At 41.8% G+C, this 25,235-nt stretch overlaps 1 protein-coding gene across 3 annotated transcripts in view; it reads left to right on the top strand.

Annotated features, from left to right (window-relative positions):
- The window catches only part of ASCC3 (activating signal cointegrator 1 complex subunit 3), a 217,012-nt gene that overhangs the window by 982 nt on the left and 190,795 nt on the right, over positions 1-25,235 (top strand). The window contains exons 1-6 of one of the 3 annotated variants that reach the window (XM_080999930.1): positions 1,546-1,649; positions 4,869-5,020; positions 7,712-7,862; positions 11,945-12,528; positions 23,053-23,173; positions 24,373-24,580. In XM_080999930.1, the coding sequence (XP_080856056.1) occupies positions 4,931-5,020; positions 7,712-7,862; positions 11,945-12,528; positions 23,053-23,173; positions 24,373-24,580 (1,154 nt within the window). In that variant the 5' untranslated portion in view covers positions 1,546-1,649; positions 4,869-4,930. Of the gene's footprint in view, positions 1-1,545; positions 1,650-4,868; positions 5,021-7,711; positions 7,863-11,944; positions 12,529-23,052; positions 23,174-24,372; positions 24,581-25,235 lie in introns of those variants that run through there. The other 2 variants (XM_080999928.1, XM_080999929.1) reach the window with 2 other exon arrangements.

Below are 25,235 nucleotides of genomic sequence, written 5' to 3'. Positions count from 1 at the left end.
GCATCACATTGATTATTTGCTAAGTGGAGAAATAGTCCCATTCCACACAGATTACTGTTTCTCAGTTAGTTCATCTGCATGGATCAGCTGAAAAGGTGGGAAATTGGTTTTGTACCCTTGTGTGTTTAGAGGTGTGCAAGAGGGTGGGTGGCCATTTCCACTTTTGACCACACCCACTGCTGACATGCAGCCCCAGAGTGAATGTGGCCATCAAGCCAATGAAGACTGGTCACCTTTGGTATATTTGTTACTCAGGCTACATAAAACGTGTTCTCAATACTCCCGATTATATAATCTGGGGAGGCTCAGAGGTACATCAGTGGCAGAACACACACTTTACATGCCCCATGGCATTTCTAGTTAAATGGATCGGGCAGGTGACGGCAAAGATCTTTACCAGTGACACTGGCAAGAACCTCCCAGTCTGAGTAGATCACACTGGGTTAGTTGTAAAATAGTCTAACCTGGTATAAGGCAGCTGCCTATATTAAGAATATGTAAAGTGCTGTGGTCTAAACCACTGAGTCAAGGGTTGCCAATAAGAGGGTTGGCAGTTCGAATCCCCGTGACAGAGTGAGCTCCCGTTGCTCGGTCCCAGCTCCTGCCCATCTAGCAGTTCGAAAGCACATCAAAGTGCAAGTAGATAAATAGGTACTGCTCCTGCAGGAAGGTAAACAGCTTTTCCGTGCACTGCTCTGGTTCGCCAGAATGCTGGCTACATGACCCGGAAGCTGTCTGCGGACAGACGCGGGCTCCCTCGGCCTATAGAGTGAGATGAGCGAGCAACCCCAGAGTCCGCGACTGGACCTAGCGGTCAGGGGTACCTTTACCTTTACCTTTTAAGGCTAGTATTATGCCTATTTGCTTTTTAATTGTAGTCTTTTCTGATAAACTGGTCACACTTGCTGCTGAATCTTGCATTTTAATGTATATTTTACATTTTGGGTAAACTTGGGTTACAGACACTTCAGGTTACAGACGCTTCAGGTTACAGACTCCAGTAACCCAGAAATAGTACCTCGGGTTAAGAACCTTGCTTCAGGATGACAACAGAAATCGTGCTCCAGTGGCGCAGCAGCAGCGAGAGACCCCATTAGCTAAAGTGGTACCTCAGGTTAAGAACAGTTTCAGGTTAAAAACAGACCTCCAGAACGAATTAAGTTCTTAACCTGAGGTACCACTGTATACAAATTAGGTTAAGTAGGAATAAAATAAATAGTCTTTTGGTTCCGTTGTTTATAGTAAGATGAAAACAAGGCAGACATAGTGGGTGAAAGATTACTAATAAGTAGCTTTTGGGCATTTTGCAGACATTAGTGTTACTTTGCAAGAGAAGCTATTATAAATATCAGTAAGAAAGGTATGTGCTGCTTTAATCTTTTGATTTCTTGTTGAAGTTGTTTTGGTTTCCAGCTTATTCTACCATAAATAGACACTCAACTGGTTGTGTAGTGAAGTTCCATTAAAATTTTCCGAGGATAGGAAAAGCGTTCTCTCCATACTTGACAGCTGAGTAAAGCAAGTGGTACTTCTGTTTCCATCCAGAGAGCTTTTGGACCAAATAAGACTTGACAAATGAAGGTGGAACAAAAGGACTTGATAACAGCATCATGTCCACATGTTATCCGTCTAACTAAAATCTCTTCTGTGTAAGTTTTGCAAAGGCTGGAAAAATCCTAGGTAGCAAGTAGTCCCCAAAATGGAAAATTAATTGTTGGTGTAAAGAATGTGCTCTTCTGCAGGAGCATTAAAAGTCTCTTGACTATAAGTGGGTGATCCAGTACTGCATGATCCAAGGCCATAAGAAAGTATGAGAAAAGCTCTTCAGTTAGCAGAGTAGCTAAAAGAGTTTTATGTTCTCTATGGCTTTGAAAATTGCAATGATAAGAGAGAATGACATGCCCAGGAGAGAGGAGACAGGAACCTGGGAAGTTCTTGGTGACTGGCCTTAGGTATGTGTATGTAGGTTTTATTCCTACTACTTTTATTCCTATTCGAGAGCACAGCTATTTGGCTTGCTTTGGAAATGATGACATGAAGCAGGGCTTGTTCCCTACTCACTTGGCTTGCTAAAGTCTTGCTTGAAGAATTTAAGCCTTTTCAATTTGCCGGGTGCTGAAGTCTTCCAGTTGCTTGATAGTTTCAACAATTTCTTTTAAGGAAAATATATTGATGTGGATCTTCAGTTTGCTCCTGGTGGTTGGAGTATTCCATGAGTAGAGTTTTGTTCATGGGAGGCTTCCACTGGTGGAAGGGCAATGAGAGGTGACTTTCCTTGCTCCTGTAGCCCTTTGTGGCACCACATCTCTTCTGAGTTAATGCAGTCCTGTATGTATTTATGCATACAAAATCAGCATGTCTTAAATCATTGACATTTCCTTTCCATGATTGACCTGGTGAAGATGTAATGTTGGCTTTGTGTATTTTACAAATTCAGAGCCAGCCTTGGGAACACATACTTGACTCTGTTCTTCCATCTGGTGCAAATCTCTGTCCCCTCATTAGCCATAATTACAGTTCAGTATTACATCTGCCCCAAAGCTGACTATGATAACACTCAAACAAGTTACACTGGGCAGTGAAACATATTTTCAAATGGTTAAGGAACAACCTGGTTAGTGTTAACCATGATTTGTACAGGTGAAACTGTAAAGCTGAATCATGTTTAATGCTGAATATGGTTGGAGGGAAATGGGAAAAATGCACCAGACAATGAGGGAAGTGCATTTTACTTAGCCTGGATCTCAATTTACAAACTGCATTTGGCAGGGAGCCAATGTTATGTTAAGTTGCTACCAAGTATACAATGTTGTGTGCATTTTGTGATCCTAAACCAGGCATAGGTAAACTCGGCCCACCAGGTGTTTTGGGACTACAACTCCCATCATCCCTAGCTAACAGGACCAGTGGTGAGGGATGATGGGAGTTGTAGTCCCAAAACATCTGGAGGGCCGAGTTTGCCTATACCTGTCTTAGACTTTGGAACCTTCTAGGAATGGTTGGTAAGGTGGAGAATGCGGTTCTCCATTGTGTTTCCTGCTCCTCAACACAGCAGGTTGCTGGGGCTTTCTGAGAAGGGGAGGGCCAAGGCAGCAGGAGCTCATTGTGGTGCATGTACAATGTAAAGGCAGCATCAGGTTGGCTTTGCCACAGCACCTCATCATTCACTACTAAAACCTTCTCTACTGGAGTATCTAAGGCTGCTGTGCCCATATGATTTCCATTTTATAGATGATATACCGAGTGTAAAATAACTTTTACAGCTTGAAATTTGGTGGGGTATCAGTTGTGGCTATTCTCTGTCAAAAATACAGATGGTATTCTAAGTCTGTGTACATGTGTTGATTTTTGGGGATAGACTTATCATTCCCACGTAATAAATCAGATGTTAATAATGTAGTCCTTTAATATCTACTTGGCAGTCACCCCCATTGAGTTCAATGGGACTTACTCCCTGGTAAATATGAATACAATTGGAGCCTAAGGAAATGTATTCAGTCATTGGCACAGTATGACTTAGCTGCTGCTGTACCATAAAATTCCTGATGTTATTTGCCTACTCAGTGCATGTACATATGCTTTATCTGTTAATTAGTGAAAATGAATTTATCAATTTATAATAAGTTTATAATGCTCCTTGTGTTATATTATTTCATCAAATAATTTAAAGCAATTTCTTTTTGCTAAAGTTCCTGCCTGCTGGTTTAAGACGAAGTACAATCCTATACACAGAATCATAGAATTGCAGAGTTGGAAGGGATCCCGAAGATCATCTAGTCCAGCCCCCTGCAGTGCAACCATGGCAGATGGCAATCCAACCTCTGCTTGAAAACCTCCAAGGGAGGGGAATCCATCACCCTCCAAGGGAGTCTATTCCACTGTTAAAAAGCTCATATTGTCAGAAAGTTCTTCCGGATGTTTAGTTGGAATCTCCTTTCTTGTAACTTGAAGCCATCGGTCTGGGTTCTACCCTTTGGAGCAGGAGAAAACAGGTTTTCTCCATCTTTCATGTGACAGCCCGTTAGATATTTGAAGATGGCTATCATATCTCCTCTCAGTCTCCTCCTTTCCAGGCCAAACATATCCGCTTCCCTTAACCGCTCCTCATAAGGCTCCGTTTCCAGACCCTTGATCATCTTGGCTGCCCTTCTTTGCACACGGTTTAGCTTGTCAACATCCTTCTTAAATTGTGGTACCCAGAACTGGACATAGAGCCCCAGGTATGGTCTGACCAAGGGAAAATAGAGCAGTAGTATTATTTCCCTTGATCAGGACACTGTACTTCTATTGGTGCAGCTTGTGGTCTATCTACCAAGACCCCTAGATTCTTTTCACATGAGATTCATGCGACATTACTTCTTTCGAGAAACTATGCTGGGTTGTAATAATCATAGCATTCTTTTCTAAGTGCTCACAGACCGACTGTTTAATTATGTGCTCTAGGACCTTAACTGCTATCGATGTCAAGGTGACTAGTTGGTGACCTGGGTTTTCTTTCCCCCCACTTTTTGAAGATATCTTTTGGATAGCTCAGTTGGTTAGAGCATGGTGCTGATAATGCCAAGGTCACAGGTTCAATCCCTGGTATGGGACAGCTGCATATTTCTGTGTTGTAGGGGTTTAGACTAAATGATCCTCAGGGTACCTTCCAACTCTATGATTCTATGATTGTACAGTTCTAAGATGGGGACAACATTTGCCTGTCTCCAGTCTGTAGGGATCTCACCTATTCTTCAAGAATTTTCATAGGTTATAGACAGAGGCTCTGAGTGTACATCCATTTGTTTGCATAACATAGTTTATTTACTTAAACTGAGAAGTTCCCAAAGCACTGGCAAAACTTAACTGTGATTTTGATGTTCTTTTAGGAGGTTTACCTGTTGGAGATGAATTTAATGTCTCATCATATGGATCACTGAATGGGTAATAAATGGCCCTTCCTCGCCTAACAGGAGCCCTGCGCTCCTTTTCAAATGTCACTAAACAAGATGATTACAGTGAAGAATCTGCTGACTTAACGGTAATTTATTTGTTCAAAACTTAAATATTGAGAATTATTTTAATGTTTTTAGTTGCTTATTATATTCAGTCTTTTTGTCAACAGCTTTGCCTCAGATTATGTGCTTTATCTATTCCCCCCCCCAAAAAAAACCATTAATCTTTTTTTAAAGCTCACACAGGAGAGGATAGAGCTCTGAAGGGATGCAGTAGTGCCATAAATTTTGTAACTTCGAAAAGTCATTTTAATGTCACACAGTTATATGTGCGTGCAATATTTTTCTACTGTTTTCCATTCCTGGCATCTATGGACATACCAGTGTGTGACATTCTGTGGGTTAGTTCTGACCTTCAGTTTGTCACTGGCCAACCAGTAATCTGTAGTACAGGCAAGTATAACGTCTAGCTCCCAGGCCAAATTAGGCAGACCATGGGGGATGCCATGAGATCTGAGGTCTTACCAGGCTCATGAGTGAAGTGGCAGGTTGAAACAGACAAAACTTTCTGGGAAACCCACATCACTGGGCATACATGAGAAAATAAAGTCATACCTTGGGTTGAAGTCGCTTCAGATTAAGCCTTTTCGGGTTGCTCTCCGTGGCGACCCGAAAGTAACGAAGCGCATTACTTCCGGGTTTTGCCGCATGCGCAGACGCTCAAAATGACATCACGCACATGCGTGGAAGTGGCAAATCGCGACCTGCGCATCACAGACTCGCGGACGCGGGTTGCGTTCATTTTAGGATGCGAACAGGGCTCCGGAACGGATCCCGTTTGCATCCAGAGGTACCACTGTAATCCTTTTGCTTTGTTTTTAATGGGCTATGGCGATAGAGCTGCTGATCTCTGTAGAAAGTGAAAAGCTAAAACTTTTAACCAATAGCAGACACTCCTGAAACAAAAGGCAAAATAGCACAAATAGTCATTGCCAGCCAATGGCATCTTCTGTTCAAAGTAAATTGAAAAGAAACAAATTGGCATCTGGCAATTTGATACTGAGATGCCATCTACGCCTACGCGTACACCTACCCAAGCACTTCAGAGCTGATTCTGATTTCCATCATGTCGCTATAAGCCCAGAGTAACTCCTCTAATCTTACCTCTATTCCATTCTTTCATCACTATAACTAGAGCATCAATTTGGCCCTCTCTTTTCATGTCATTTGAAATTGTGTAAGTGCACTACTAAATGAACCATTAAAAGAGAATCCATTCACTGAAACAAGCATCAGCAACAACTAATATAGCATAAATTTAAGGAACATACTGTACCGCACTTTAATGCATTTTTTCTTAAATAATCTTCTGATGGCTCTCAAAGAAGAGTTGGAATACTAGCTCTATTTAATAATAATCTGTGCAGCTTTTTTTAGGTGCCTGTTTTTTATGGCAATAGCAGCCCCCCCCCCCCAAACTGCATGAGAATGGAAAGAATCTCAAAAAGGGACTGTGATTGGCTGCTGGAATGAAGGGTGGTATCAGTGATGGAGAAGGAGAATTGTTTACATTCTCCAGTGGGGTCCTTTTGAAAAAGGGGGGAAATGGTATAGGATGGATCAGTCAGTTGTATTTCAGAGTTTCCCAAATCAGAGAGGGGTTTGGGGAAGGGGAAGATTGGGCAGGGGAAAAAATAGGGAGAAGTCAAATTTTAGATAGAAGATGATTCATGAATCCCATTGTCAATCGTTAGAGATTGGCATGGTTTATAAGCCATGATTTAGTTAATCATTAGCTAAAGTTGATTTTCCAAACCTGGCCCTTCAGCTTAACTATGGTTTATAAACAACAGTTAAAACTATACTCGCTAGCCAGGGTTAATCTATAATTTATAATTCTATAATCCTTGGATAAAATTAGCCCATCACTTAGCAATATGTTGAACACAGACCTACTCCTTAACTATGGTTAGATCCCAGATTCATAGAGCCATAAGTGAAGAGTGGTTCAGAATTAAAGCTACAGTGGTGCCTCGTAAGACGAAATTAATCCGTTCCGCGAGTCTCTTCGTCTTGCGGTTTTTTCGTCTTGCGGCTTAGCGGCTTTAAGAAAAAGGAAACAAACTCGCAAGAACTCGCAAGACGTTTCGTCTTGCAAAGCAAGCCCATAGGGAAATTCGTCTTGCGGAACGTTTCAAAAAACGGAAAACTCTTTCGTCTAGCAAGTTTTTTGTCTTGCGAGGCATTCGTCTTGCGGGGCACCACTGTACTCCCAAAGCTCATCTCTTACTAGTGCTTTAAACCAATGATGGCCAAACTTGGCCCTCCAGCTGTTTTGGGACTACAATTCCCATTATCCCTGACCACTGATCCTGTTAGCTAGGGGTGATGGGAGTTGTAGTCCCAAAACACCTGGAGGGCCAAGTTTGGCCATCACTGCTTTAAACTCTGCCTGGTAACAGCTACTCTCCTTGCCTCCCCCCTTCTCCCAGTCAAGTTTAAAGGAATGGCTAAAGAGTGATGAATGCTGAAATGACTAATAGAACAGTGTGAGATTCAAGCATGCAATTTTATCACTAGATTTTTATGTGTTGTTTTAAAGTAATCATTTTTAACACATGAATAATGTGCTAGCATTTGGAACTTTCAGCTCTGTTAAGCAATAGGTAGATAGCGTTTGGAAGTATTTGAAAACATTCCTTTTCTTACCATATAGAATACCTTTTTTCAAAGAAAATGAACCTTTCTGACTACTTGTGTTATATATATATCTTCAGAATAAAAGAACCAAATTGCAAGAAGAGCAACTGAACTCTGGTCTTACCTGGAAGAAAATAGTTAGCTTTGTTGATGAAAATTCAGCCAAGGAAAACAAACAATCCATACTTGAAGATTTAAAGACAATACTACAAGCTTCCAAACAAATAGGTAAGTGGTAATTTAGAAGTGGGATAGTATTTGTAGATGACTGAGCCACACTGTAGTCTAGTCTTGCAGAACAAAAGGCCGCAACATTTAAAAGGCTCCTATTCATCCACAAGCCTGTTTTCCTGTGCATATCCATAATTACCGTATTTTTCACTCTATAAGATGCACTTTTCTCCTAAAAAGTAAGGGGAAATGTGTGTGCATCTTATGGAGCGCATGCAGGCTGCGCAGCTATCGCTGAAGCCAGGAGAGCAAGAGGGATTGGTGTGCACTGATCCCTCTTGTTCTCCTGGCTTCAGGGATAGCCACGCAAAGCCTCTTGAGCGCAGCTGGAGCACTCCTGCCTCTTCTCTCAAGAGGCTTTGCATTGCTTTCTTGCTGCTTGTTTACCTCCTCTAAAAACTAGGTGCGTCTTATGGTCAGGTGCGTCTTATAGAGCGAAAAATATGGTACTCATTTGTAGGATATTAACGGTATGATGAAATTAGGCTAGCTTTGCAGATGAGTCCTCAAAAGTTGTTATCTTATTATCCTTGCATTTTAAAAACCACCTTTTTTTGGGGGGGGGCGGATCTCTAAGCTGAAACTTTGGAGTGAACACCTTTAAAAAATTCAGTTCTGGGATTACAGTTTTAATACCCCAAATATCTCCCCACTTTGGTGTAATACCAGATAGGTACCTTTAGAAAAGCCACAGGCACCATGATGCCTATAATCATCGCTGTTTTCCCTTTTACAGACTAACTGAACAAAGGCACAAGGCACACAACCTCCCCCCACCCCAGCCGCTTCATAATTGCTGCACCTAACAGTGCAGGCCATGGCACATCCATTATATCCTCTTTCCTTTCTTTCTGCTTCTAATGCAAGAGATGTTTACTGGCAGAATTTGCCCCAATAGTATGTGATATAATATTTGATCTTCAAGTATTAATAAAGTGCCTTATTTTCCCCACTAATACCTTTAATGTAAGCAATCTTGCATAGTCTTCAAAATCATTGCAAAGTAATTTGATAGTGAGGCACCAGCGTACCTCAGCTTCTTCTGTAAATGCACAACGCTTTATTTCCACCCGCCTCCCAGCCAGAAAGAACACTCTGTTCCTACTGTCTGTTGCCCTTGGACCACAGGGCTGAGGGGAAGCATACTGGGCTGGGACTAAGGTTTGCTGGATTGTGTGGCTTTTCCTGTGTGTTGTGCACACACATTATTAAAATCTCATCTAAGAACGTTTGAGAATAATTTGATCAAAAATTGGGGTATGAATCTTCTAGATCAATGCATATCGACTTCACTTTAGCACTCTGCATCTGGGAAAGGAAAAATAAATTGAAGGCCAAACTCTGAGCATGGGCCATCTACTCTTAACTTACTGGGTCCTGATTGTGTACCAAAAAGATAGCAATGGAGGAGCTGAGTGCTAAGGTTTTGAAGTGTTGAAGTGATCATATTGAATGGTTGTTGTTTTTTAAAGAGTTTGACTTGTGTTGCTAGGGAATCTTTTAAATTGGGGTTTCTGATCCACCTGGTTGCAAGAGGAAATGTCTGGGTCGCCTTGGCCAAATCTAGTTGCCAGTGGCAACCAGGTTCCCTGCTGACAACAAGCCTGTGTAGTCTATAAAGTAATCCAGTGTTTGCTTGGAAACGAGCTACCTTTTTGGGTAACTGAATCACATCCTTCACAGCTGGCCTGACTGCTTTGGGTAACATGAGCCAGGCCAGAGGAGGATCACTTCTGAACCATAAGAAGTGCCTGTAGGATGTTCAGAGTTTGACTGCTGAGATTACTTTCATAAAGAGATTTGGAGGATATGGAGCATATGGAGTATAACTCTGCCTGTCTTGCTGTCAGTGGGACAATTAGGCCCAGGTTAGATTGGAACCCAGTACAGAAATTAGGAGCAGATCACGTGGGTCATTCACTTTCCTGGTCCTCCCTTCTGCTCTGCCCTGGTTTAGTATGATGGAAGACCGCTAGAGAACACCAATGTGAATTTAGTCCTAAATTCACTGTGATGAAAACCAGCTTTTCAAAAGTGAATTTACAAGCAAACCCAAGTTCATTTTGACCTGGAGTAGTAATGGTCTGTCTTAGCAATGAACCATGGTGGAATGAGAGTGGGGTTTATGCATAAGTGTGGTTGGTCGGAAAAGAGTACACACAGCCCTCCTGTCTCTTCTTGATTCTTAAAAACTCTCCTTCTGGCTACTTGTCAACTTGTACTTCAGTGTTAGAGGAACTGTGGTCCTTCAATTGTTGCGCCAGTCAGCATGGCCAGTGTAGTAATGGTAGTTGTAGTTGAACACCATCTGGAAGCCTACAGGTATCCTCTGTGCCCTTTAATAGCAGTGGAACTGAACACTCTAGCTGAATCAGTGCTATCTGTCCTTTGGTCCTCTTTATTCCAGAAAGACTGAGAAACTCCTAGCCTTGATGCTATGCTTGTGTGCTTGTGCTCTCCTTCCATTTCATAGGCATGCATAAGATAATACATGTGTGCATACAGGTATTATTATTATATTAAAATTTATATACCATCCTTCATCTGAAGGCATCTTAAGGCAATTCACAAGATTAAAAAAAGAATAAAAGCACAACATAAATAGTTAAAACAAAAACGAAACAAAATCCCCACCCCCATGCCTACTGATTTCCTGACCACTTCCTGTGTTTGATGAAAAGGATCATAAGTAAAAATCGATTTCTTGTTGTTTTAACCTAACAATGTGAATTTGCATTGGTTTTAGCTGTAGAAGAACATATTTCTATATAGAAGTGTTAAATGTATAACTTCAGACTTGTGTAGCTTATAATACCTGTCCAGTAGAACATCTTAACATTAATTCAGATCATTGATGTATGGGGTGTCCTTGATGTCCTACTTTCAGTTTCATAAAATAAAGGTGGTACAAATAATGTCAAAAGGATGAAAATGGATTTATTATTTGAAGTTTGTGAGCAAATGTTAAGACTGTGCTGAAAAATCGTTGTGGCTCCCATTCATTGCCGTTTCAGCAAAGCAGACTGCATATCTTGTCTGCTGAAGTACAGGTTTGGGGTGGTAGTGTTGGAGGATATCCTAGGAATTGCATATCTCACTTAGGTCAAGGCTCTGCTGTTTCTGGCCATGTGCAACTCCCTGTAGATGTTGCCTTGTACATGTTGCAGGACTTCACTCCCATCATTCCTGGCTATTGGCCGTGCTACCTGGTGCTGAGGGGAAATGGTGTCAAGCCATTGGTGTAGAGCTTCTCATTCCCCCATCTCCTCTTTAAGTTATTGAAGCACATTGACATTATATTTGCAAATTGGGGAATGTTGGGTGCAGAGAAAGGTGGCAGATTCTGGTCTGGGGCTGAAAATCAGCTACAACCAGGCAAGGAAGAGGATGGGTGAAAACTGAAGTTACTACCCAAAGCCCTTGGTATAGGAAAGAGAAGTCACCTTCATTAACTGAAAGGATGGGAGGTAAGTGATAAAACTCATGACTCTAGAGTCTAAATTGCATTTTAGGATTCTAGCTTAAAGGGGGAGCTCATCCTTGCCTATATCCTAAGGAAAAAACACAGAAATTCACCTGCAGCAGCATCTCTTAGACATTTAGAAAAGCATTAGTAGGAGGCATGGTGCCGTTCTTATGTAAAGTGGTACCTACATGTGATTATCCTAGCACATTAGGGAGATGGCTAGGCTAGCCTTCTTGCACTGTTCTAGTTTATTACATGCAGGAAGCTTTAAATGAGGGCAGCATTACAAAACTATGTCCCTTCTCCACCTAACCACCCCACCCATCTCAAACCTTCACATACATGCATACTGGCAGCTTAGTAGCTCTGCTTATTAGCTGCAGCTTAGTAGCTCTGTATAAAATGTAGACTGGATCTAATGGAATATCATTGTTATTTGTCAAATTCCTAGGACTTCAGTTCTTCAAAAGAGTTTTATTCTTCAATTTATATTCTTGCTTTGTGTCCCTTACCTGATTGTCACTAAAATCATTCAAATATGGTGGTTGCATAAGGTAGCTGGTTTAAACTGTAGGTATTTATAACCTTTTCTGGGTTTCTTTTTTGTGAACAGTGGGATCTGAGAATGGTCAAGAAGCCATTGAAAGTGGTGCTGTTTTCCTTTTTAAAACATTTCACACAAAGGAATGTGTTGGTCATGAGGAAACGAAAGCCATCAAGCAGATGTTTGGGCCCTTTCCCTCATCCTCTGCGACAGACGCCTGCGAAGCTACCTATCGGATTGCTTCTCATTTCACAGAAGATCAGCTAGCTGGCCTTCTGCAAATGACAGAAGACAAAAATGATGACAGGAAACTGTGTTTTGGTAAAAACATTGCGTTTTCCTTTGACATGTATGATTTGGATCACTTTGAAGAACTGCCAGTAAACGGTGAAATGGATGAACAGAAAGGTATTAGCTTGGATTTTAAGAAATTTCTAAATAACCATTTGGAACGTTTCCCAAATGGCTATGATGAAAGCTCTGGCATGAAGTCATTGGACAAAGTGGATGATTCTTTTCTGTGGTGTGAGGTTGGAAAGTACCTGAGTGAATCACTAAAAGAAACCCCTGGAGTCCCAACAACGGAGGATCTTTGCTGCACTTTGTATGAGATGCTAGCTTCGCATAAAAGTGGTGATGAGCTTCAGAATGAGGTACGGTATGCATAATGTTTTCATTATTACCTTAAGTATCAATGGCTTGGAACCAGAGCGTGCTTAAGTAGTGTCCCCTCGTGCTACCGCTGCATCTGTTCTCCCCATCCCCATAAGCCTGGCCCGATGCTCAGTAAATCCTTGGGAATGGCCTGAGGTGGGAGAGTCAGAGAAAACAATATGGAAACAGCTTGCTGCTTCTTGAAGCCACTCCTTTGTAAAGTGGTCTGAGAATAATCCCGGGGGTAATTTTCTGCTGACTTGCTGTGAAGTGGCAGTACTTCAGCTTCTTACAATAGTTGTAATGGGGAAATATATGAAACGGGGGTTTACTGTGTTTTGAGAAAAATTGCATTTCAAACCAACACCTAGAAACTGGGTTTTGTGTGCTGTTTCCCTTTTGATTCTTTTGTAAAGAACAGGATGCCTCATGAGAGATAGTAGGGAAATAGACAACAGAAAAGCCTGCTGGATCAGGCCAGTGGTCCATCTCATCAAGCCCCCTGTTCTCACAGTGGCCAACCAGATGCCTATGGGAAGCTCACAGGCAAGACTTGAGTGAAAACCCTCCTGTGGTTTCCAGGAGAGAGAGCCAGTGTGGTGTACTGGTTAAGAGCAATAGACTCGTAATCTGGTGAACCGGGTTGGTGTCTCCGCTCCTCCACATGCAGCTGCTGGGTGACCTTGAGCTAGTCACACTTCTCTGAAGTCTCTCAGCCCCACTCACCTCACAGAGTGTTTGTTGTGGGGGAGGAAGGGAAAGGAGAATGTTAGCCGCTTTGAGACTCCTTCGGGTAGTGATAAAGCGGGATATCAAATCCAAACTCTTCAGGAAGCCTACTGCCTCCAACAATGGAAGCAAAGCATAGTCATTGAGAAGAAGCCATTGGTCGCCTTGTGCTGCATAAATTTTTCCAATTCTCTTTTAAAGCCACCCAATAGGTGGCCATCACGGCCTCCCGTGAGAGCGAGTTCCACTTCCAGCTTCATTGGATGGCCACAAGTTCTAGAGGGAGAAGGTTTCTCTGTCCACTTTCTGCACGCCGTGCGTTATTTTATACATTTCTGTCATGTTGCCTCTTACTCACCTTTTCTATAAACTAAAAAGTCCCCAATGCTGTAGCCTTTCCACCCAGGGGTGTTGCTCTGTCCCATTGATCATTTCAGCTGCCCTTTTCAGAACCTTTCCCAGCTCTGCAATATGCTTTCAGATCAGAACTGTACACAGTATTCCAACTGCAGTTGCACCATAGTTTCGTAGAATGGCATTATAATATTGGCAATTTTATTCTTGGTTGCTTTCCTAATGGTCCTTAGCATGGAATTTGCCTTTTACACAGCTACAGCGCATTGGGTTGACATCTTCATTGAGCTGTCCACTATGACCCCAAGGTGTTGTTGCTTGTCTGTGACTGCCACTTCAGACCCCAAAACATATAGGTGACTCCCTTGTCATTCAAGGGTCCAGACCACCTCTCTAGAGTCTAGACCAGGCTTCCTCAACCTCAGCCCTCCAGATGTTTTGAGACTACAATTCCCATCATCCCTAACCACTGGTTCTGCTAGCTAGGAATCATGGGAGTTGTAGGCCAAAAACATCTGGAGGGCCGAGGTTGAGGAATCCTGGTCTAGACAATCTTCTGCTACTAATGTATTTAATTGCTTTGTTTTGTCAGTGGTCTTTATGTTTTTACGAATGTGCCGTCTGATTTCAAATGCACTTTCCTAAACCCTCTAGGACCTTGAGGGTCACATATGTGGTTTGGGGATGTGTAGTTTGAATTGGAGTCTCCCACCATTCTGTTACCGTACTTCCTTTCATTGAATTGGTTCCTTTCCAAATTACAGGCATGTTACCATAGCTCCCTCTGCTGGAACTCGTTAACATACTGGTAAAAGAATTCCATTCAAAAGTAAAAACTTCTTTCAAATCTTTATTTCCTTCTGTATCTGCTCTTGGTACCAGACTACAGTGGTACCTCGGATTAAGTATTTAATTCGTTCCAGAGGTCCATACTTAACCTGAAACTGTTCTTAACCTGAAGCACCACTTTAGCTAATGGGGCTTCCTGCTGCTGCCACGCCACCAGAGCAGGATTTCTGTTCTTATCCTGAAGCAAAGTTCTTAACCTGAAGCACTATTTCTGGGTTAGCAGAGTCTGTAACCTGAAGCGTATGTAACCTGAAGCATATGTAACCCGAGGTACCACTGTACTTGTAATATGCATGTTGCTTGTAGTGTTGTCCTGTGAGGGTGTGTTTGTGTCCCAAACTGCAGTCAGAGAGATTGCCACAGTGTGTCTCGGAACACTTATGGCAGGGTGAGGAGCTTAAAAACCCTTTCCCCTGTGTTTTTCTTTCTCCAATTGCTGAAAATCACCCCAACATTCCCCCCTCCCTCTGGTCCTGTTGCTTTTTGTTAAATCAGTTTACGGAATAACATTGTGTGGGGGTGTTTTCAAAGTCCCCAGGGAAAGATTACATATGATTTGGTGCTGCATGTAACTTGGCACTCGCTTTTTCCTTGTAAGAAGAAATCATGTTGAATAGGTTTTCACAAGTGAAGGGGCTCCTCTCATCTTTTCTGTTCATTCTTAGTGGATCCCATCTTATTTGCTGCTGCTGCTACTGCTGCTGCTGCTTCAAGATGCATTATAACTCCTCCAGCAGATTAGCTAATGTGGTACCTCCAGATGTTATTGGAGAATAAATCCACCATCCCTAACCATTAGCCATGCTAGCTGGGACTGATTAGAGTTGGAACGCAGCCACATCTGGAGGGCACCATGTTGGCTATCTCTGCTTTACAGTGTGACTGACCTTCTGGGAATCCTCCACTAGTTACCCATTCTTGACAGTATTAAGCACAAACAGCTTTTAAGCCCTTTCTTGGCTTTTGCTATCTTTCCTGTTGTGTTGATATCCAGTAGAGTTTCCAAGTACTTGCTTACTTATAGTAGCTGAAAACACCTTCGTATTTTGCCCTCATGCTGGGAGACAGCACGCTGCCAGAACTTCCCTTACTGTGATGGCATCCATACGTAAGCTGGGGTTGTCTCTTTCACTGTTGAATGTTGTATAATTGTTTCCTCTCGATTTAATTTCTGTATCCTGCTGTTTCTACAACATTTGTTTGGTTTGCCAAGTTGAGCTTACAAATACTATAAACAGAAAACATCCTCGTTTTGTATCTGTATTTTGCCTAGGACAATGGAACTTTGTACCACCATAGTAGATATAGTATAAACAATCATGGCTTCTGTCCTGCCCAAAATTGAGTATACTCATTTTTCACTGAAATTATTGAGATATAAGAGCATTAGTTTTATTTATTTATTTAGCTTTATATATCCAGCAACTTTTGGGTCACATGTCTTTTTAGTATGCCAGAATCTCATTTGTTACTGAAATTAACCAGAGAAATTTGCACCATCAGCTAACAACGATTGTATATAAACATGGTGACCTTTGTGCAACAAGATTTTGGTACCTAGCCTTTTTCGTAAAATTGTATAGGTTGGGTTATATCTGGCTAACTCAGAAATAGACATGCAGAAATCAGTGGACAAGTTAAGTTTGTTTGTTTTAGTGGGTCTATGCAAAGCATGATTTGGTTTATATTGAATTTTGAATAAATGCACAATTAATTGTTACTGTTTTGAATATTATTGTGCTATTATCTTTCTTGGTGGGTCATGCAAACTGCTAATTTGAGTAATGCTTTTTATTGAGTATGGTAGAGAGCGCTGGGGATGAGTTTATGCAGGGGTGGGCAACCTAAGGCCCATGGGCCACAAGCAGCCCATGGGAGTCATTTAAGCAGCCCATGAGCTGCCCCCGAACCAAGCCGCCCGCTTGGTGCGCTAAACCGGTGTAGTGTGGCGCTGGGACTCTCTTCCGTGGTGTCGGAAATTGCGTCTGCGCATGCACAGACGATGAAAATCGTGTCTGCGCAGACACTGATGCCGGAAATCGTGTTTGCACAGACGCTGGAAATTGCGGGTGCATGCGCTCACAATCCAGCCCACAGAGGGATCTCCACTGCAGTGAACTGGTCCAGGCAAGGTAAACCTTGCTGACCCCTGAGTTTATGGGACTCATGGGGGGGGGTGTCCAAAAAAAGTTTGGGAACTGGTGCTCCAGCGACTACGGTTGAATGTAACTAATGTCTACTTTAAAAATAGTGGGCTGTATCTACATGTGATTTCTCCGTTTTTGTTTATTGGTGCCTCTCTTAATAGTTTCAGGTACTTTTATTATTAGATTTTTTCCCCTTTGAAGTGTTTGAGGTGCTTTGCAGTTCTTTGCCATTTTAAGCTTAACGTGCATGTGCAGAGAAAGTGTGTTTCACGGGCACAGATTTTTGTCAGACACATTTTTCACAGACCTAAAGGTTTAAACCCAAATGAGATCTATGGGCTGTTTTGTATATTGAGCACTAAAGGGAAGAAATTGAATTCTTTTAAGTTTCCTTGCCTTGTTGCGATAAATTACTCTGTTTTTCAGATAAACTGAAGAACCAGAACATCTTCATGGATAAATATCTTCTGAATTACTGCCTAAATGTGCACTGATTTTACTACAGATAGATTTATTTGCTGGGGTGGGACTTTTTGGGGATGGGGGAAGAATGTCCATTCAAAATGTGTTGCTGATAATTGGATATAGTGTGTTGGCATAGAGAGTATCACATTGCTGTTTACAAGAACTTTGTTAGGCCAATTTCTTTATTTTCCTGTTGCAGATGGGATGAATCGTGGCCCATTGAATAGATGTGATAAGAAGATTCTTAAGAGATTCATGCTTAATAAAGATTCATGCTTTATTGGGGGTATTCTCTACTAATCTCATTAAGTTGATGAGTTCTTAATTGGAACTGTGGTTTGGATCGAGAACACGTTAGTCATGCTTGGTCATGACTCACTTATTTTGCAGCCAACTCAATCTGTTTCAAGAGTTTTAAATGCTTTTGTTTTCTTTTTTGTGTTCTTTCATCACACCATCGAGGATAGGGAAGATTGAAAACTCAAATAAATACAGATTTACGGCAATGATATCTACATAATGTTTGGTTTTTTTAAAAGAAAAACACAGGGCAAAAGCCTCATAGTAATTTATAGTCCTGTTAATGGTAGCTGGGACGCAGGTGGCGCTGTGGGTTAAACCACAGAACCTAGGGCTTGCTGATCAGAAGGTCGGCGGTTCGAATCCCCGCGACGGGGTGAGCTCCCGTTGCTCAGTCCCTGCTCCTGCCAACCTAGCAGTTTGAAAGCACATCAAAGTGCAAGTAGATAAATAGCTACCACTCCGGCGGGAAGGTAAACGGCGTTTCCGTGCACTGCTCTGGTTCGCCAGAAGCGGCTTAGTCATGCTGGCCACATGACCCGGAAGCTGTATGCCGGCTCCCTCGGCCAATAAAGCGAGATGAGCGCCGCAACCCTAGAGTTGTCCGCGACTGGACCTAATGGTCAGGGGTCCCTTTACCTTTACCTTTAACCTGTCTTTAGATTTCATAGGGTAAGCTTTCATTGACTTAGGAGTGGAGTCTGGGAGCAAACTCAAGTACAAGAATGCTAATGAGGACATTCTCAGTAAGTAACAATAGCTAAATAGTCATGCCACTGTACAGTAAAGATGGAATGCTAATGAATGCCTAGGAGTAGATAGAAATAAATTGTGTATTTTACTGCATAGCTACAAAGAGATCGTGTCCATCTGTAGAATCTAGTGTGGTTGTGGCAATATTTGTTGCCAGTTGGCTAATTTAGGTGGAGAATTATGAAGCTACTTCCAAATGTTTTGGACTACAACTGTCATTTGCTGATGGTAGTTCAAAACACCTTGAGGGCACCAGGCTGGGGAAGGCTGAGCTAGATTTTCTATAGGGAAGTTTGTGTATTAACAGATTCTCCATATTACATACCCTTCTTCTGAGACTGATGGGGCCAAGTTCAAGACTTAACAGCCCAATGGGCCTTTAAAGATGTCTCTTTGCCTTTTCATTTTAGGAAGAGATCACACATTTAAATTTGATTACCCCTGAGAGCTAGCAGGCAAGGCCAGGAGGAAGTGTAGGTTGGAGTCTGTTGCAGGGCTGAAGGGGGTTCATAAAGAGCACAGAGAGATGGGCAAAACTCATAAGGAATTTCAGTGCTCCATGGCTGTTTTTTACTTTAATCTACTTTTAATCTGCTTTACAATTTACATTTAGCATTCTAAGCTTCTGGAATTAGGTTTAATGTAGATCAACATCATCAAGTAAAGAAATGTATTCTGGTAGGAATGTATCATTTATTTACGTTACATAGAATGCAAATTGTTTTAATACTGTACATGCCTATGTACAGTGTTTTTTTCTAATATCAGAAAAATGTATGAAAATTTAGCATGCGCTGTTGTTTTTAACAGTAGGGAAATTGGGTTTTAATTGTCCCGAAGCAGATGCTTCCAAATCTTACTCTGCAGCCCACCTCTGCTCCCTGCTGGCAAGCTGCTCTCCAATAGCATCCAAAGCTTAGTTTCTAGATATTAGCTGGTGCCCTTTCTCTCCCTCTAGATGAATCAACATGCAATGTTCCCAAATGCCTTCCAGCTGCTGCCTTTCTTCCTAGTTGAAACAGAACCAAAGGTTTACTTGGAGCGTTCGTATTGCAGCTGCTTTTTGTCCTACCATGAGCAAAGCTTCTGATCCACTATATAATCAATTGGTTTCTTCTGAAATGGTGGTGGCGGCATTTATAACAAAACTGACACTAAAATTAGGGTCTTGAAAAATGACATTTTTTTGCAAAAATAAGTAGATTTTTTTAAAGTTTATAACCTATATCTGTAAGTCACCAAAAGTTAATATTAATAGCAAAACTGAGTTTTGTTTTGTTTTTTGTGGAGGAAAAAGTATCTATTAATAATCTGTGCAATGAAGGCTATGCTTTGTTTTATCCATTTTACTTTAGTTTTGGTGCACATGCACTGTTGAACTACAGTGTGTTGATATCAGTAACAACATCGTCATCGTCGTTTAGTTGTGTCCGACTCTTCATGACCCCATGGACCAGAGCACACCAGGCACTCCTGTCTTCCACTGCCTCCCACAGTTTGGTCAAACTCATGCTGGTAGCTTCGAGAACACTATCCAACCATCTCATCCTCTGTCGTCCCCTTCTTCTTGTGCCCTCAATCTTTCCCAACATCAGGGCCTTTTCCAGGGAGTCTTCTCTTCTCATGAGGTGGCCAAAGTATTGGAGCTTCAGCTTCAGGATCTGTCCCTTCAGTGAGCATTTAGGGCTGATTTCCTTAAGAATGGATAGGTTTGATCTTCTTGCAGTCCATGGGACTCTCAAGAGTCTCCTCCAGCACCATAATTCAAAAGCATCAATTCTTCGGCGATCAGACTTCTTTATGGTCCAGCTCTCATTTCCATACATCATTACTGGAAAAACCATAGCTTTAGCTATACGAACCTTTGTTGGCAAGGTGATGTCTCTGCTTTTTAAGATGCTGTCTAGGTTTGTCATTGCTTTTCTCCCAAGAAGCAGGCGTCTTTTAATTTCGTGGCTGCTGTCACCATCTGCAGTGATCATGGAGCCCAAGAAAGTAAAATCTCTCACTGCCTCCATTTCTTCCCCTTCTATTTGCCAGGAGGTGATGGGCCCAGTGGCCATGATCTTTATTTTTTTGATGTTGAGCTTCAGACCATATTTTGCGCTCTCCTCTTTTACCCTCATGAAAAGGTTCTTTAATTCCTCCTCACTTTAATTCTTCCTCACAGTAACAACATAGTTCAACATAATCACAATCCTTCAGAAAGCTACTCTCGACTTCAGTTTCATTGTTGACTTGTGTGGACCGAAAAGAAGTAGAGCTTTCCCCCTCAGACATGAAGTGTCTCCTTTTGGTATTTTCATTCATGTGTTGAAGACGCATGGGAGATCTAATGGGGGTGGTCCTTAATGGTTTTAATAGTTCATTGTTGGACAGTGTCACAAGTACAGCTATGGTATGTTATATCTGCTGGCAAAGTTGACAGGGGTCCACACATCTCATATGTCTAAGGAGCATGTGATCATCTTACGGTTCAAACAACCTTACACAAACAGGTTGGAATTGGCAGCGTAGGATGCCGACATGTGTCATGTAATCTTAAAGCTTCTAGTAGGACATACCTTTTACAGTTGCTATGCTTACAAGTTCAGTCGTGCGTAGAAATCCTTTGGCACATGTGACTGAGTCTGGAAATGCAGCACTTATTCTGGACCCTGTTTTGTGTTGTCTTCCTCATGTAGCATTCCACCACACCTTCCCATCTCACATGTGGCCATATAAGACCTATATCAACTGGCAGATCTCCACACGTTACTTAGTAGCAAATGGGGTTGGGAATTTCAGTCTTTTAGTGGTTTGCTAGAACTGATGAAAATGGATGCAGATACAGTGGCTGAGGTCCAAAGATCTGCTTTAGGTACACTTTTCCTTGTCTCCCCCCCCCCCCCCAGCAGACTTTCCTGCCATATGATGAGAAGCTGCTTTTTAGAGCCCCCAGGGTCTCAAAAGTAGCTTGCTGGTTGCTGTTTGAAAAATAAAAGCTCAAAGACTTTTTGAGCATGCTGTGCTTTGGATCCTGATATATTTTCTTATATAAAATACAGTTGCTCTAGACGAGGGATAGCCAATATAGCACCCTCCAGATGTTACATTTGGCGCTTGACCACGCTGGCTAGGGCAGATGGAAGTTGGAAGTCTGAATAGCATATGGCGGCTGCTGAATTGGCTTTTCCTGATCTAGACATCTGCCTATGGCCAGGAAGGTGATTTTCATATGCCATGGAAGGAATAATATCCAATGGTGTTCAGTATATAGGCGATGCAGTATAAAGCAACAATTTCTCTTGATCTGAAAATGATTCTACCAATGTCACTTCATTCTAAACTTATCAAAATAGTGCCATGGTACTATTAATAATTACAGCTTTACTGGGAGGGTTGCTTCATTTTGAAATGCGTAGTTCACGAGATTACTGTGATTCACTGGAGTTTTGATAGTGGAGTATCACAGCTTAACATTCTTAATTAATGTTAATCATACATTTTCTGACATGTTGCACAAAGGATTTCCATGCCTGTTTGTGTGAAAGGAGTGAAGGCTGTGGCAACTTTGCAGTATTGGAACAATCACTTCATTTGTGAAAGCCTGATCCATATGTGTCCTTTTATGTATGAAAAGGCAGTGTCAGTAATGCAAAAGGTAAAGGAAACCTTTATGTTTCCTTTTTTAGGTGTAAATTTAACATATTAAGTATGAATGTGCCAAATGTATATGTTTGGCAACCCTCAGCTTATAAGTAGAATCTATAAGTAGAATCATAAAATTGTAGAGTTGGAAGGGACCACGAGGATAATGTAGTTCAACTCACTGCCGTGAGTTGGGTTCAAACCTACAATCCTGGGATAGAGTCTCGTGCTCTACTTCCCTCAGATCAGTTGACTTGTTACCAGGGATCAGTTACCACTACTTCCGTATGAATAGCCTGATTTAACTGAGAGGGGTTGTTGGCTGACCCTATAGGACATGTGCATGGTCTTGGGGGGGGGGGACATTTCCTAGTAGTCTCCAGGCATTTTGTAATGTTTTATGTGGAAGCTGGTGTGTTATATCTGGACATCACAACCACCCTCTTCAAAGGTCTGCTTCCATTTGCTAGTGGAATTTCCATTCTACAAAGACCCCTGCTCTGCTTGTTGAGTGTTCCTGTGGTCAGAAAAGGGAGGTGATTTCCACTGGTTTCCTCCCTACCTTCCCCCTGTTCCACCTTCTACAGCTTTCTGGAGGTTTTGTCAATCCTCAGAACATGTGGGGTGGTGGGATTGGTGAAAAATTCCCCACTCTTTACCTGCAGGAATGTGTAGTAAATGGGGTTCAACTCTGAATCTGGCCTTATGCTTTTAGCTATACCGAAAAGCAGTGTGTGTGTGTGTGTGTGTGTGTGTGCGCGCGCGCTACTCGTTAAGTCTGGATTACCATTTATACATTACAGATCAACTGTTCTGCCAACAGAACTGATATTGTGTCAAGAAAGTCTCTTTTTTTTAATGCCTTGATTGATCTGGACTCATCTCCCAGCACTAATCAGAAAACTAGGGTGAACTTGCACTTCCATGTGTGAATCATCTTTTGGATTGGATTCTGCATAATATCCCTTGTAAGCAGTCAGTTTTGTCAGTGCTGAGAGCAGCCGCCATCTGCATGCTTGCTGCTTGATAGCGTGTTGAATCTATTTGTGTAAACGGACAGAAAGTTTCACTCCTGAAAATCAGCTCTTGGGGGGCATCCTTCACCATAGCTATGGAAGTATCCTCCACACATAGCAGCAGCATATGTGATAATGGGTCGTGGGAGCTCCACATGTTCTTAGCATTCTTGATCACAGCTTAGTGCCTGGAAGTTGTGAACAAGTACAATTCTGTAATGTATATTTCATCCAATAATTAATAATACTAAGACAATGGCTTTTCCTTCCATTTCTTTAGTTGTTTGAGCTGCTAGGACCTGAGGGATTTGAACTCATAGAGAAACTGCTGCAGAACAGATCAACAATTGTGGAGAGATCTTTCTCCGGACCAAATGATTATAAGCTGCAGGCTCTGCAAGGTAAAGTAATAGCACACAGGGTTTTTACTAGTTGCATGGCTTAATTCTTGGTTAAAAACTTAGCAACACCACTCACACAGGGGAAAGAGGTGGTCATGGGTATGGATGGCAGACATCCAAAAATAACTTATTTTAGTGTATTTTTTAAAAAACAAAACAAAACACATTTTCTAATTTGAGAAGCTGAATACAATAACTTGAGATCACAAAATTATTCTTCAATTTTTCTCCTTTTCCAAGTTCATAGTTTTAGTAATTTTTTAAAAAAACTTGTCTGAAGGCCAGCAATTATTAGTGGGTTTGCTGTAACTCCACAGTTAAGGGTATATGGTTTCATAGTGAGGGAGAGTACACACAATAACATCTCAGCTTAATAGGTTGAAACACGATGAAGCCTCTTCTCCCCTTGCATGAGCCTGAAAACTAGAAAGTCTTCCTGTAGCTATAGTTTTAATAATTTGAAAGAAATAGAGAAACTATTATTGGCACACTTTGGAACGGGCTATTGGGAACTGACTGCTTTTAATGGAAGGGGTGGTGCCATGCTGGGGTCTTTTTTGTAATTATCAGTATGTTTTTAATAAAGATATTTTAAATTTATTAATGTCTAATTCTTATTTAATAATTGCTTTTTCTGTTTTTTTGCTGCTTTAAGTCCCTTTGAGGGGAAAAGGTGGGGTATAAGGAAATATACAACAACAAACCAAGATATTAAACCATGGTTGTCTTAATTTCCTAGTTTATTCTGAAGCTATTAATAATAGTTTCCTAGTTTTGATTAAACTAGGAATAGGAAGCCTTGCTGATTAGTTTGGTGACTCCTATAAATGAAGGAGTGAAGGGGCTGTGTATGCAGCCAAAAGGCTTGTTCTTATCTCAGTTTATTAAGCTAAGATTCAATCATTCAAATGAGGTTGAATGTGTTGTGGAAAACAAATTGGTTATACTGTATCCACTTCCTTCCTTACCCCAATGCTAATTATTTCCCAGTATGGGAGGTGAACCGAATGTTTCAGAATGTGTCAAGTAACTTAACAATATTTTGGAAATCTAAAAGCATTCTCAAAAGAAAGCTCCCCCCCCCCCCAACTTTTAAAAATAATGTTCCAGGCTACTTAGAAATTTAATAACTTTGCTTAAAAACTCACATTGCAGACAGCATGATGCTACAAATAGCTGTACCCTTTTCCATGTTGCAGAACAGTTCAGGAAGCTTGCTGGAGAAAACACTAAGCCCAACTATGGTTGTCAAGTAACAATCCAGTCTGAACAAGAGAAGCAGTTAATGAAACTATGTCGTCGTGAAGAAAAGCGGAATGCCCGGCGAGAAAAACGAACTGGGGAGGATGGAGACATTTTTGTCGATGGAGGAATGTGCTTTGATCCCAAAGAGCTCCGCAGTCAAAGGTAATAAATGCCATCAGTGGAAAAATGCTGTTCTTGTTAACTTTTAATGTATAGAAAGCATTTGTTCTCTCTTAGTACATCTTTAGGGATTAGATAGACCTGACCTTCAGTGCATGTTTTATTACAACTACAGATTATTTTTGGTATGAAACAAAAGAGCAGTGATCTGCCTAATTACAGTGGTGCCTCGCAAGACGAAATTAATTCGTTCCGCAAGTCTCTTCGTCTTGCGAGTTTTTCGTCTTGCGATGCACGGTTTCCCATAGGAATGCATTGAAAATCAATTAATGCGTTCCAAGGGAAACCGCCTTCAGGCCAGGTCCGGGGACAGTCTGTCCCCGGACCTCTTCTGAAGTCTGGGGGGGGGGACGGACAAGGGCTTTTCTTCCCACCCCCAGCATTTTAAAAAACCCCGGGACAGCGGAGGACTTCTCCGCTGTCCGGGCGATCTTAAAATGCTGGCGGGCGGCATTTTAAAATCGCCCCGGGACAGCGGAGGACTTCTCCGCTGTCCGGGGCGATTTAAAAGCCCCTGGGAAGGCAGGCAGGGGGGACAAAGACTTTTGCCCCCCGGCAGCCTTCAGAAGAGGTCCTGGACCTCTTCTGAAGGCGGGCGGGGGGCGAAAGTCTTTGCTCCCCCCCTGCCTTCAAAAGC

The sequence above is a fragment of the Podarcis pityusensis genome (assembly GCF_964106645.2).
Source record: "Podarcis pityusensis genome assembly, chromosome: 3".
In the NCBI taxonomy this organism is placed as follows: domain Eukaryota; kingdom Metazoa; phylum Chordata; class Lepidosauria; order Squamata; family Lacertidae; genus Podarcis; species Podarcis pityusensis.
The sequence above is the reverse complement of the archived record's forward strand: the minus strand, read 5'-3'. Positions and strand labels throughout refer to the sequence as shown.